This window comes from Lemur catta, chromosome 17 (assembly GCF_020740605.2).
Source record: "Lemur catta isolate mLemCat1 chromosome 17, mLemCat1.pri, whole genome shotgun sequence".
In the NCBI taxonomy this organism is placed as follows: Eukaryota; Metazoa; Chordata; class Mammalia; order Primates; family Lemuridae; genus Lemur; species Lemur catta.
The window spans coordinates 4,001,447-4,014,063 of record NC_059144.1 but is presented as its reverse complement, the minus strand read 5'-3'; the positions used below and the strand labels follow the sequence as shown (position 1 = coordinate 4,014,063).

Below are 12,617 nucleotides of genomic sequence, written 5' to 3'. Positions count from 1 at the left end.
CAACGTGCCCCAGGCAAGCGCGGGGCCTTCCTCCAGGGGCCTGGCCAGCGTTTCAAAGCACAGCCGTCAGGCGGTGTGCGGTGGAACTGGGAGGGCCGGCCTGCAGGCACGGGGGCCAGCACCCCATGCGCGGGGGCCACCGTCCCAAAGCAGGAGCCCAGCCGGGCGGGGCAGCAGCCTCTGGGCTCTGCGGTGAGCCGCGGGCGCAAGGCGGGTCCTGGGGGCCCGGAGCTGGAGCGGGGCCGCCTGCATCCAGCACCTACCTTTCTCTTGTTGGTTGGGCAAATGTAGAAGTTGTCGATGACGGTGGTGACGCCAGGCTGGAGGGTGAGCTTGGTGTAGGACGTCCCGAAATCCGAGGACCTGGGGGAACAGGGGACAGCTGTCAGCCACTCGACCTCCATGTGCGGCACTGATCAAGCCATGCTGTATCCGGCACCCACCCTGTGCCAGCGGGCGCAGGCAGAGCGCCCAGATGCCCTGAGCGTCATCCCGGGCACCCTCCCCAGGAACAGCCTGTCCCCACGTGGCAGGTGAGGAGACGGGGCTCCCTTGGGGACACCGAGGACGCGTGCTGAGGTCCAGAGCTAGGATTCAAAGTCAGGTCCTCCCACTCTAAACCCCAGCCAGCCACCTCCTCACTGCCTGCTGCGTGCCGGCACGTCTAGGCCACCGTGTCCACCTCACAGGCCACCAGGACGAGGCTCAGAGGGCACAGTTTCCTGTCTGAAATCACTCGGCTAGTAAGTGGCCGACTGAGGATTTGAACAATGGCCCGTCTGATGCAAGTTGGCATCCTGTTTGCTGCCAGAATGTTCCCCAACTATGCTGGCATCGCGGTGCCTGCTGCTGCCTTTTCCCTTCTCTGCACCCTGAGCCCTCCAGTGAGCCCAGCCTCCGCCCTGGCAGCCACCTCCAGCACAGGATGGTAGAGGAAGGCAGGCAGGTGCCAGAGCGCTGAGCTGGCCTGGGAGCAGCAACATGCCGGGCACATGCCGGGAGACCAGGCTCCAACCCAGCACCACCTGGGCAGGGCCCTCCCGCCGCTGGGAGGGACGCAGGTGCGAACCTCTGCAAGCTCACCCCAGCCCAGCGGCAATGAGAGGGAGAGAAGCCGCCAAAGACAATGTCACACCTGTCGTTTGGAAGCCATGGACACACGAGGACATGGAATTAATTCCACACTCGAGATTGAGGTCCCAGACACCTAAAACCAACGCCTCTTATCGCCACTTGTTAAAGCGTGCTGGATCGCAGAACGTGCCAGGCTGCGTGGCCAGACCCCCGGGGAGGCGCACCCACCCGTCTGTAATGCAGAGGCCAGAGACAGACCCAAGGAGGGAAAGGAACAGGGACAAAACGCAGGGCTATTGAGCGCCTGCTGCGTACAGCGTGCCTCCCGGGCCTTTCTATGTTTAATCACTGCTGAGACTTGTGGGGCAGGGCTGGGGGGAAGCTGAGCTTGGGGGTGTTTGGGGAGCCCCCCAGAGTGGGCGAGAGGTTGGGCTGGACCCCGCAGCTCTAGGGCCCGCCTCAGCCCCCAGCACCCTGGTCTGGAGCCTGGCCTGGGCCGCCTTGCCCATAGGATGACCAAGAGGGCAGCGCTTCTCACCCTGCCCGGTGTGTAGCCCTGGGGGCTTTGGCATAAACGCACCCCGCCCACGGGGGCTTTTAAGTCCCTTCCATAGTACGCGCTGGTGGTTTCTACATGGAGACGTTTCCTCCCTAAATCTTCAAGTAAAACTGAGGCTCCAGGAAAACAGGCTGTTCGTCATCTCTGGGGCTGGGGGCCCCGTGGCCACAAGTCCCCAGACGTTGTGTCCTCCTAGGCCGGGACTGCGAGCAGCCCCACAGCCCTCTGACTCCCAGGACCCCAGGGAAGAGCGGGCTGGAGGGAGCGCAGCGCCAGTGGAGGTGTCATTAGGCGGCACTTACTCTCAAAACCTTGGAGAATCGATTTTCTTTGGGAAGGAGGGAGAGGCCATTAGCAGAGGATCGATCTGACCCGGGAGGGCCCAGAGCCCCTGCAGGAACAAAGGGCTGTGTTTAGGCCTGCGCCCCTCCCCGCCCACCGGGAGCGTCTCCTCCAGACCTGCCTGCGACTCCTCCCCCGCAGGCTCACAACCGCCCCTTCCCTGGTCCTGCCTGCAGTCCCCCAGTCCCCCCAGCCAGCGCAGCCTGCTCACACCTGCTCACTCTGGGCTCCTGCCAGTGCGGCCTGCAGCAGGGCCCGGCTGTGGCGGGGAGGAGGGAGGCGGACAGACCGTGAAGCAGCACAGCCGTGACAGCAGCAACACCATGAGGGCCGGGAGAAGATCGGACGGTGTGGGGGAAAGAGTGGGAGCAGCAAGAGGGCCCCTCAGACGAGGTGGCATTTGGGCAGGGCCTGGAAGGGAGAAGGGAGGCTGTGCCGGGCTGAGCAGTGTCCCCGGATCCATGTCCACTTGGAACCTGTGAGTGTGACCTTATTTGGAAACAGGGTCACGGACACACAGGGAGAGGGCTGCGTGGAGAGGGAGGCAGAGGCTGGAGTGACACAGCTGCAAGCCAAGGGACACCAAGGCAGCCGCCAGCTGCTGAGAGAGGGACCGGGAACAGTCTCTCAGAGCCTCTGGATGGAGCCGGTCTTGGACACTGGACCTCCAGACCCGCGAGAGAAGCAGTTTCCTTTGTTGTAAGCCCCGGCTGTGGCAGTCCGTGACGGCAGCCCAAGGAAGCAGCGCGGAGCTCCAGGTAGACGCAGCCGCAGGTGCAGGGCCTGGGGCACAGGGAAGGGGTGGTCTGTGTGGACCACGGGCTGCCACCACTCCAGCTACAGAGGCCTCCGAAGCTCCCTCACCCTGCAGAACAACACAGATCCAGCCCCTCAAATGTCCATAGACCCCAGACCAGACCACCTGCCAGACACTGGGGACATTCATTTACCCCTTCACTCACTCACTCATTCATCACTTGCTCAGCTGCTTTATGCTTCCAGCCCCAAACGAAGGCCTGAGAATCTCCATGTACTGCCCTGTCCAAATGCATCCATGCAGCACGTGTTCACTGAGAACCTATCATGTGACAGTCACTGCACAGAGGCTGGGGGTCCAGCCGTGGGGAGCAGGACAGGCCCTGTCCCCCCCCCGGGGGTGCAGGCTGGCGGGGTGGGGAGAGGAGGGCACAGCGAGCACGTGCACACAGGGAACTGGCCAGCAGTGATGCCAACGGCATGTCCTGAGAGCAGAAGGGACACTAAGGGACATCAAGTCCCCAGGGCCACCGAGTGAGCGGGGCCTGCCCCGTTGTACACACCGACTGGCCACGTGGGCTGCCCAGCACTCAGGATGTGGCAGATTTGCCTGAACAGAGACACCTGCGGCTGTAAGATGTACACTAATTTCAAAGACTTAGGGTAAAAAACGTAACATATTTCATTACGACTTTTATATTGATTATATGTTGACGTAATATCTGGGATTATGGAGTTAATAAAAATCTACTATTGAAATTAATTTCTCTGTTCTTTTTTTAAATTAATAGGCTTTATTTCTGAAATCACTTTTAGGTTCACAGCAAAACTGAGCAGAAAGTGCGGAGTTCCCAGTCCCCGTCCCCACACGTGCAGCCTCTGCCACCACAGCGGTGCGTCTGTTCAAGCGAGGAAGCCACACGGACGTGCCATTGCCACCAGCGTCCACCGCTCACAGCAGGGCCACCCTTGGGCTTGGACAAATGCATAATGACACGTGTCCCCCACTGCAGTGTCACACGGAGCAGTGCCACTGCCCTGAATTCCTCCATGCTTCTCCTGTTCATCCCTCCATCCCCCGCCCTGGCAACCCCTGATCTCTTCGCTGTCCCCACGGTTTGCCTTGTCCAGAGTGTCACATAGTCAGAAGGCTGCAGTGCGTAGCCTTTCCAGACTGGCTCTGTTCACTTAGCGATATGCATTTATGGTCCCTCCATGTCACCTGTTTCTCTTTAGTGTGGACACTGGGACATTTAAACCACACATTTGAAGCACACATCAGCTCAAGTTCTGTTCCTAATGGATGCGCCAGGCAGCCTGCATGCGGTGCCAGGGCAGCGGGTGGCATCCGAAGGGTGTGCACAGGCCCCGGTGGACGGGTGTGTGTCCCTTTTGGACAGCACTGTCCCAGCAGGTGGGCTGAGGGGCTGTAGGGAGTGTGCCTAGGCGGTGCCCGGGTGGCGGCACACGCTGCTGTGGCAGGGCTGTGACTGCTGCTGCTCTAGGAGCAGCTGTGGGTGCTGGTGGCGGCAGGTGACCGAGTGGGCAGCGAGAGGAAGGACAGGACGCAGGCCCAGGAGGAGGAGTCAGCACGACTCGGGGCTAGACGGCCTCAGGTTGATGGAGGTGGCAGACTGGGATGCTAGCCAGGTGACAAGGAGGCTGTGGTGACACCCTCAGGTGGGGTGCTCCTTGGGGGATGGCAAAGGCTGGGCTGGGGGCCAGGACAGCCTCTGGGTGAAATTTGAGGTCAGGGGACCTGGGCTTGCGTCCCCACGCTGCTGCTGCTTTGCCCAGCTCCCTGGGCAGCAGCCAGGATCTTGGCCTCAGTTTCCCCCTTTGAGGCATCAGAGGGCTGGAGTTAGGGGTTCCTGGGTCCCACCAGCAGGCACGCACAAGTGCCCCTGCCTCTCTGACCTCCCGGGATCCCTCCCACGAGGGCTGAGGGCATCCGTTCCTCTGGGAAGACTCGCCCAGACGCTGCGTGCCTGGTGGGCAGCTCGAGTTCCATCTCACACCTCGTATTTCCTCTCAGCAACTGCACCTCAAGTAAATAAGTCAGTGCAGCCTCGACACCTGCGCACAGACGTTTATTCCCAGAGACTAAGCTGGAAGATGCTGCGCAGCTCGGCAGGGCCTCAGCCCCCCGTGCCGCCTTGCAGGGGTGCCCGGGAGAGCCCCGCTCCGGAACGCACCAAGCCTCTGGCAGGCCAGGGCTGCTCGGGGACCCGCCGCTCCCCCATGACGGATGGCCTCGTCTCCCCGGGAGCGCATTTATCTCCACAGCGCACTCACCGCGCTCCAGGCTGTCAGAGAGTTCAGACCCTGGACTGTGGCTAGAAAACCTGAAAGTCGGGGGACAGAACCGATTCCCACAGGCGGTGGGGGGTGGTGGCACGCACAGGCCGGGGGGCAGGAGGTGTGCGGGAGACGGACGCGTTAGGAGGTGCAGCTGCGCCACGAGGGAGCCGAGTGCAGATGACTATTATTTTAAACTCCGAAGTTCCTTCCTTGGAAGACCGTTAGGAAACCCCACGCGTGCCGTTGACCATTTCCTGTGTGTGCTCAGCGCTGTGCAAGCAGTAAGACTCGGCCAGAGAAGGCCACTCCAGTGCCGAGAGGGGAAACCAAGGCAGGGCAGGGCGAGGGCTGGAGAGGAGGTGGGGGGTTGGGCTCCCCGGCTGCCCCGCAGACGCCACAGGCAGGTGCTCGCTCTGTCCCAGTGCTGGAGCCAGGGTCCGCAGTCATGGCAGGGCAGAGCCGCACTTCCTCTGGGGACCTTGGGGGGCGCCCCCTGCCTCTGCCCCTCCTCGTGGCTCGCGGCGGTCCTCGGCTGTGGCCGCATCGCGGGTCTCTGCCTCTGTCCGCACGCCGGCTTTGGGGCCCACCCTAAACCCAGAGTGATTTCATCTCGATCCTTAGCTAATTACATCTGCAAAGATGCTGTATCCAATCAAGTCACCTCTGAGGTTCTGGGTGGACATAGATTTGGGGGTGACCACATTTAACCCCTATAGGCAGTCGCATTTATTGAGCACCTATTTTATACAGGAGACCCTGAATTAGCACCTTACCTGCCTAATTTGTGTTCAAACCTCCCCCCTGCCCTAGGGAGCTTCCGTTTTCCAGTGAAGGAATGGAGACAGGCAGCCGGTCACGGCAGCGCAGGGACGCACCCCGGGTCTGCAGGGCCGCCCCCTCCAAAGAGTCTGATGCAGGTGGGAAGCCACGAGGGCCCCAGGAAGGAGGAGGTCCCTTGCTGGGACCACCGAGGGGGCACGGTGGGATCTAGGTGCATGGCTTTGGGGCAAAGCGGGCTGCAGGGAGCACAGTGAAGCTGTGAGAGGCCAAGGTGACCCCTAGTGACAGCCGACAGCTCCCCCAATGTGGGCTGAGTGTCTGCTGGGTGTCAGGCTCAGTGCCAGGCACTGGAGGAGCCAGGGGTCCATACTGCACTGTGTGACAGTGGCCGCCAGCCAGGGGCGCCGGGAAGGCGGCACAGCAGCCAACAGTGTGACGGGGCTGGGCAGAGGGGGGAAGGGAGCTACTGCTCGCTTGCCCTGGGGTCCCACTTCGGACTGCTGGTCTGTCTCAGTGGACCCTGGACGCGGGCAGGGAAAGGGAGTGGTCTGAAGCTGCGGATAAGTCTGGGAAACAGCCTCAGCACCCAGCTGCTCAGTCAGGGGCAGACCGAACGCAGGGCCTCGGACCAACCCCAAACCTAACGCCACCTCCCCTAAAGCCCATGCAGAACACCTGGTGGAGTGTGGACAGCATCACCAAGATCACCCAAGACCACCAGCCACGCACCAGCTGGCACTCAATAAATGCTTGTCAGATTCCTTTGGAGGTCGTCCAGGTGCTAGATCTGGAGGCTGTGTGACCTCAGGTGAGCAGGTTTCCCTCTCTGGGCACAGTTTCCCACTGAAAATGTGGGGATTGGACTTGATTATGTCTAAGTACCAGCACCAGCACCCAGTGGGTCCAATTCCTACATACCTTCCTTAGCTGTCCTAGTGACTCCTGAACCTGCCCTGGGGGGAGAAGTTCTCCCCTGAATCTCGGGACAGTGTCAGCATCCCTGGATGAGAGCTTGGCATATGCAAAAGAAGGAAGGGAGGAGAGGAGGAGGTGGGAGGGAGGAGGGAGGAGGCGGGAGGGAGGAGGGAGGAGAGGAGGAGGTGGGAGGGAGGAGGGAGGAGGCAGGAGGGAGGAGAGGAGGAGGCGGGAGGGAGGAGGGAGGAGGTGGGAGGGAGGAGGGAGGAGGGAGGAGGCGGGAGGGAGGAGGGAGGAGGCGGGAGGGAGGAGGGAGGAGGCGGGAGGGAGGCAGGAGGGGGGAGGTGGGAGGGAGGAGGCGGGAGGGAGGAGGGAGGAGGCAGGAGGGAGGAGAGGAGGAGGCGGGAGGGAGGCAGGAGGGGGGAGGTGGGAGGGAGGAGGCGGGAGGGGGGAGGCGGGAGGGGGGAGGTGGGAGGGAGGAGGGAGGAGGGGGGAAGTGGGAGGGAGGAGGGGGGAGGGGGAGGGGGAGGCGGGAGGGGGGAGGTGGGAGGGAGGAGGGAGGAGGGAGGAGGCAGGAGGGAGGACAACGCCTCTCACTGAGCGCCTCCCTCCTCTGTGCCGCCCCCCCCCCCCCCGGGTGGCCTGCCCGGCACTCAGTACCCAAACCTTCTCCAAGTTCTTTTACTGCATCCAGCAACTCAGAAAGCAATCATTTTAATCTACATTTATTCAAATTAAAAATAAAAAACCAAAGTCTAAAAACGGGCAAATAGAAACATGGAAGGCAAGCGCAGTTGGAAAATTGCTATTTGCAAATCGGCTGCTTAATTGCTGAGTGTTAGTACATAGTCACTTTAAAAATGATTTAATTACGCCGTTTTCCTACTCTGCAATTAGCCCATTGGAAGGGACCTGGGCAGGGCAGCCCGCTCAGGGCAGGCAGCCGCTGCTCTCCCACCGACTCCCCTGCCGCCCCAGAGCCCACACCACCACCTGGAGGCCCTTGCTCCCTCCCAGCAAGGCCGCCTTCAAGCACTGGCCTTGGGCCAGGATTACACCTCTCTGAGACTCAGTTTCTTTATCTGTAAAAAGGGTTCATGATGCAGCCCTCGTGTCCCTCTCCTGAGGATTTGAAAGGTGTGTGCAGAAGAAGCACGAGGTAGGCACGAAGTCGTGGGCAGGTGGCACCATCTCGGGTTATGGTGCCACCTGAGGGAGGCTGACACTGTGCCCGGACATCCCACTGCTTGAGGTGCGGTTTACTCTCTGCTTGAAGGTACAGCTGTGTGCGGATGCGCCTTATGTTCCCTAATAGTTACGATTCTGAGCACCGGCACCCGCTCTGCTCGTGACCCCTTGCAAAGCCCCTTGAGTGGACCCATAACCACGCTGGCGGGTAGGTACTAACACCTACACTCCACGTATGGGGAGACTGAGGCCTGGCAGGAAAGGGACCTGCCCAAAGGGACTGGAACCCTGGCCTCAGTGGAGACGTGTTGAAGATGAGTTTTCCCAGCAGAATTCATTCCAGGCCTTGGCCGTGTTCCAGGCTGGCGGGGCAGGTCTGGGACGTGCAATGAGCAAGGACTGACGCCGACCTCGACAGTACATGGACCACGCTGGCGTCAGGACCTGACGGCTCACAGAACCTGCACAGAGGATGTTTGATCCGCTGCCCAGACATCCTAATAAACCGTCCACGATCCGCGAGGAAAAGGGAATTAAGGTGACACAGGGCACCTGCAGGGAAGTGAAGTCATTCAGGAAAATTCCAGGACGTGGCTTGAGATTCTGAGTGGGAAATGGGGAGTGGGGCCAGTGAGGGGCAAACAAGGCAGAAGGAAACGGTCCCGCCCTGGAGGGGCACACGGCATTGGGGGCAGGGGAGACAGTGCCAGGCAAGTCACCCAGACACGGGGCAGCAATGGTGGCAGGATCCGAACACATACCTGACAGACAGAGGACAGAGGGCAGACGCCCTCCAGTGCGAAAGGCCTCGGGGGAGGATTTAATGCAAGTGGCACTCACTGTGCTCTGGTCACCTGCACAGGATGGTGTGGAGGTCACCTCACCAAGACATCGCAGCCCCCCGCCAGGGGTATGCCTTCCCGTTTCACAGATGAGGATACTGAGGCATAAGAAACATCGAAAACTCAGTGTTGACCCCAGGAAGAGGCTCCAGGCCACCTTCTCTGCATGGCCCAGGCCCCCAACCCACATCCCCAGAGGGGTCGGCATGGCACAGCACCCACCTGGCACATCCTGGGCAACTCCCACGCTCTCCAGCCTGCCAGCAACTGGACACTGACCTCAGCTTCTCCCAACGCAGAGCTGCGCTATTGGCACCTGAGTTACCTGCTGCTCAGGGCTTCCCTTAGCTCCATCTCAGCCCCTGACTCCACCCCGGCAGCGTCCCCTGGGGGCCGAGGGGGTGCCGCAACTCACGGGCAGCATCCCCACAGCCCCCTGTAGAGCCTGTGCCCACTCCCTGCGTCCATCCCAAGAGCCTCTTCTCCTGACAGCCCTTCCACGTGTGGATTCAGCCCCCGCCGTGGCTTCGCAATGTTCCGTGTCCACTGGTGTTGGGGGCTGTGATACTCCCCGGTGGGTCTTTCCAGCTGGGCCTGATCCAGGGCCCCCGGCGCCCCTGCCTGCAGCCTTCACCAACGCCTGAGGGAGGGAATTGGCACAGGGCCTGGGCTCAGACACACGCAAAAGCAGTGCCTACTTCGCTCCTGGCCCCTGCAGCCTGTTTACACCATAATGAGGATTCGATCCTTTTCAGTGACTCTCTCACGAGAAACTCCTGGGGGAAGGGAACGCCGTCAGTGCCAGAGCTGCGTCCAGCAAACCGCTCCCGAGCACCTATGTGCAGGCTTTGCGCTGGACCCGGCGTGCAGAGCGGGTGGGCAGGAATTTCCGCAGCCACAGAGAACAGGCTCAGCCTCACCTGGGTCTCGTCCAGACGCCCGCGGGCTTGCCTCACTCAGTCCCATCCCAGCTGATGGCTTTTCCTGTACAAACGAGGAGACCGAGGCACACCAGGTGAAGTCACTTGTCCCGGGTCAGAAGAGACGAGGCGGACTCTACCTGACTCAGGTTCCACAAATGTGCACCTGCCATGGAGCTCCCGCTCTGCAGGAGTGAAGGGCACCACGGTGCTGGCTGGTTTTATTTCTGCAGGGTTGAAAATGACTCAGGGTGGAACCTTTGCAGTGGCTCTTGTCCCAGCTGGCAGAGTCAGAGTTTGCTTATAACCATCCAGGCGGAATGAGGCCCACATCCCTGGAAGTGCCCGGGTTGCTCTCCTGGCACGTGGCGTGGGCAGAGCTCCCCTTGGCACGCGGGGCCTCGTCAGCCTCCAGCAGGATCCTGCTTCCGCAGCTGCTTCGCAAGCCCTCTGCTGGGCACACTTCCAAGCACCAAGGCGGGTGTTGGAGCCACCCTCCAGCCCCATGCCAGCCAGCTGGGAGAGGGCAGAGCCTGCAAGCCAGGGCCAGCGGCCACAGCAGGTGCAGGGACTGGGCTGCAGGGGAGAGGCCACCTGCACTTGATGCCATGTTGTGGCTCAACGAGAAGCAAACCTCGGTCGAGCCAGGACATAGCCCGTGACCTCTGGGTTAATTGGGGGAACTTGCATTTGATGTGTGGCTGGAGGGTCTGAGCTGAATTTACGGCCAGGCAGAGGCGAGTCTCTGGCAAGCCTAAGGTGACAGGGGTGTGCAGGGGCTGCACTGTCACACTGGGTTTGCTCGAGCAGGACACACGAGCACCTCCTACGAATGCGCCAGGCCAGTGACTTCTTTCTCCTGCTGCCTGGTGTGGATCACACTAACCCACACATTGTCCCCCGGAGCCACCTATCTGGGAGGATGGCAGGCCACCCTAAAGCCCAGAGTGCCATTTTAAACAGGAAGCCCCCAAATAGAATAAGACAAATAACAAGACAAGTAGAATTAGCTGGACCCGCCAGACCCCACAGCGACGCAGCCCTAAGGAGCTTCCCCACCCAGCAGCAGCCCCGTGTGGACAGAGGCCAGGAATTCCAGCAGGAGTGGAGCGGGCGGGCTGGGCAGGCCTGGACAGAGCAGACGAGGGGACGTGAGCCGCCGAGTCAGAGACCAGGGACGCGGCTTGGGAGCAAAGCCGCGGGGTTAATCTGCCCCTGTGACCTAGAACCTAGAACCTGAGATTCAGCACTCCACGTACAATAACTTCCTTTCCCATATGCTGACACATCCTTGATTCTTCTTGGAATCATTGAAAATTGTGGAATGAGGACAGCAGAAAGCAGCTGCAGCAGCAGCAAGAAGAGAAGCAGCTTCCGCCTGCACCATCACCGCGCCCGCCTCTCCCCGTTCCCGTCCGGCCTTGTGCGAAGCGAGCGTAGTTTACAGCAGTGCAGTGACGACAGGCACGCGGATTTGTGCTCTCATCTCCCGCTTGCTGTGTAATATCCCATCCAGTGTGTGTGGCATTACTGTCGGGGCATCCCTTAGGCTGAACTTTTTAAAATCCTTTCTGCAACCATCAAGAGCCCGCTACCTGACGCGCACCTGGAAATTCACCGTTTTCTGTGCATTGCCGGGACGAGCAACAGCGCCCTCCGCGAACATTCCATCAGTTTGACACCTCCCGGCCTGCTTCCCCTGCGTTATTCCCTGGGGTTACGCCCCAGGACCAGGGGGCCTCAGGGAGATGCTTTGAGCCCCTTCACGGCTTTTTAAAAGTATATATATAGATCCAAGAAACTCTTACAAACTCAGTATTTTAAAAACAAGGGTCCTCATTTATTCTGAGGGTGTCTTGGAACAAAACGATAACACTTTCATATGCCAATTCCCAGATTATAGAATCTGACACTCTAAATTGATTTCCCAAGTAACTGTTGACTGTATTCCATTTCTGCTAAAAGCCGCCCAAATGATGCATGGAGTGTTTCTAAAGAAGAGGAAAAAAATGTACGAGACATGAGAGGATGAGATCTGAGTGCTCTGAAAAGAAATTCTATTTTAAAACTCTAAGAAGATTATTTTGATACAGAATATAAAAATTCATTAGGAAACAAGACACAATTAACACAAATAACCCCCATCTCAGGAAGTGTCAGAGAAATGCTTTGAGTCATGAAATTGGGGAGAGTTGGCTGGAAGTTTTAGTGGCAAAAAGTTATGGAATGCAAAACAAACTGACTAGCTAAGGCAACGGCCCCGAGGTCACCTCCACATTGTGTCCCAGTGTCTTTGAAGAGAAACCTGTAAAGTAGGTGATGCAGGTGGCCGTGGTAATGACCACGGCAATGACAAGTCATCTTAGTCCATGTACACCGAGCTCCGTGTCACAGTCTGGCTCCCAAGCCCAGGAAGGGGACCCCAAACATGTAGCCCCCAAAGCTCCTTCCCAAACGGGGTGGGGGAGGCTCCTCCAACCTGCACCTGCAAACGCGGCAGTGCATGGAGATTCCACGGGGAACGAGGGCCACCCGACAAGAAGGCCCAGGCCCCTGTCACAGGTCAGCTGTGGCGGGGCGTGCGTGTGGCCCCGTCCCTCAAGGGGGGCTGCTGTCTTCCCCACACTCCCGGACGCCTGTGCGTCCCAGGCCTGGCGGCACCCCAGGCAGGACACGGAGTTCCATGGAGCCAAACAAGCAGCCCAGGTCTGCGCCCACCTGGGACACGTTTTCCAAGCTGATAAAACCTACAGGTGGTGTCGGCAAGAGGCCCAGTGTTCTGTGTTCCTCAACCCACGCTGGTCCCCTCTCCTGCCACACCCTGCACGCCACCCTCCGAGTGACCTGCACCGGTCCCTAGCACCTTTGGGGGAACGCCGGAGTCCCTGACAACAGCAGGCCTGGCAGGAGGGAGGCCGGGCTCAGAGAGCAGGGGCTGTG

The 12,617-nt window shown here is 60.0% G+C and overlaps 1 protein-coding gene across 1 annotated transcript in view; it reads right to left on the bottom strand.

The window, feature by feature from the left end:
* The window catches only part of SORCS2 (sortilin related VPS10 domain containing receptor 2), a 486,540-nt gene that overhangs the window by 187,359 nt on the left and 286,564 nt on the right, over positions 1-12,617 (bottom strand). Inside the window, exon 3 of the mRNA XM_045528260.1 lies at positions 264-363. Within this exon, the coding sequence (XP_045384216.1) occupies positions 264-363 (100 nt within the window). The remainder of the gene's footprint in view (positions 1-263; positions 364-12,617) is intronic.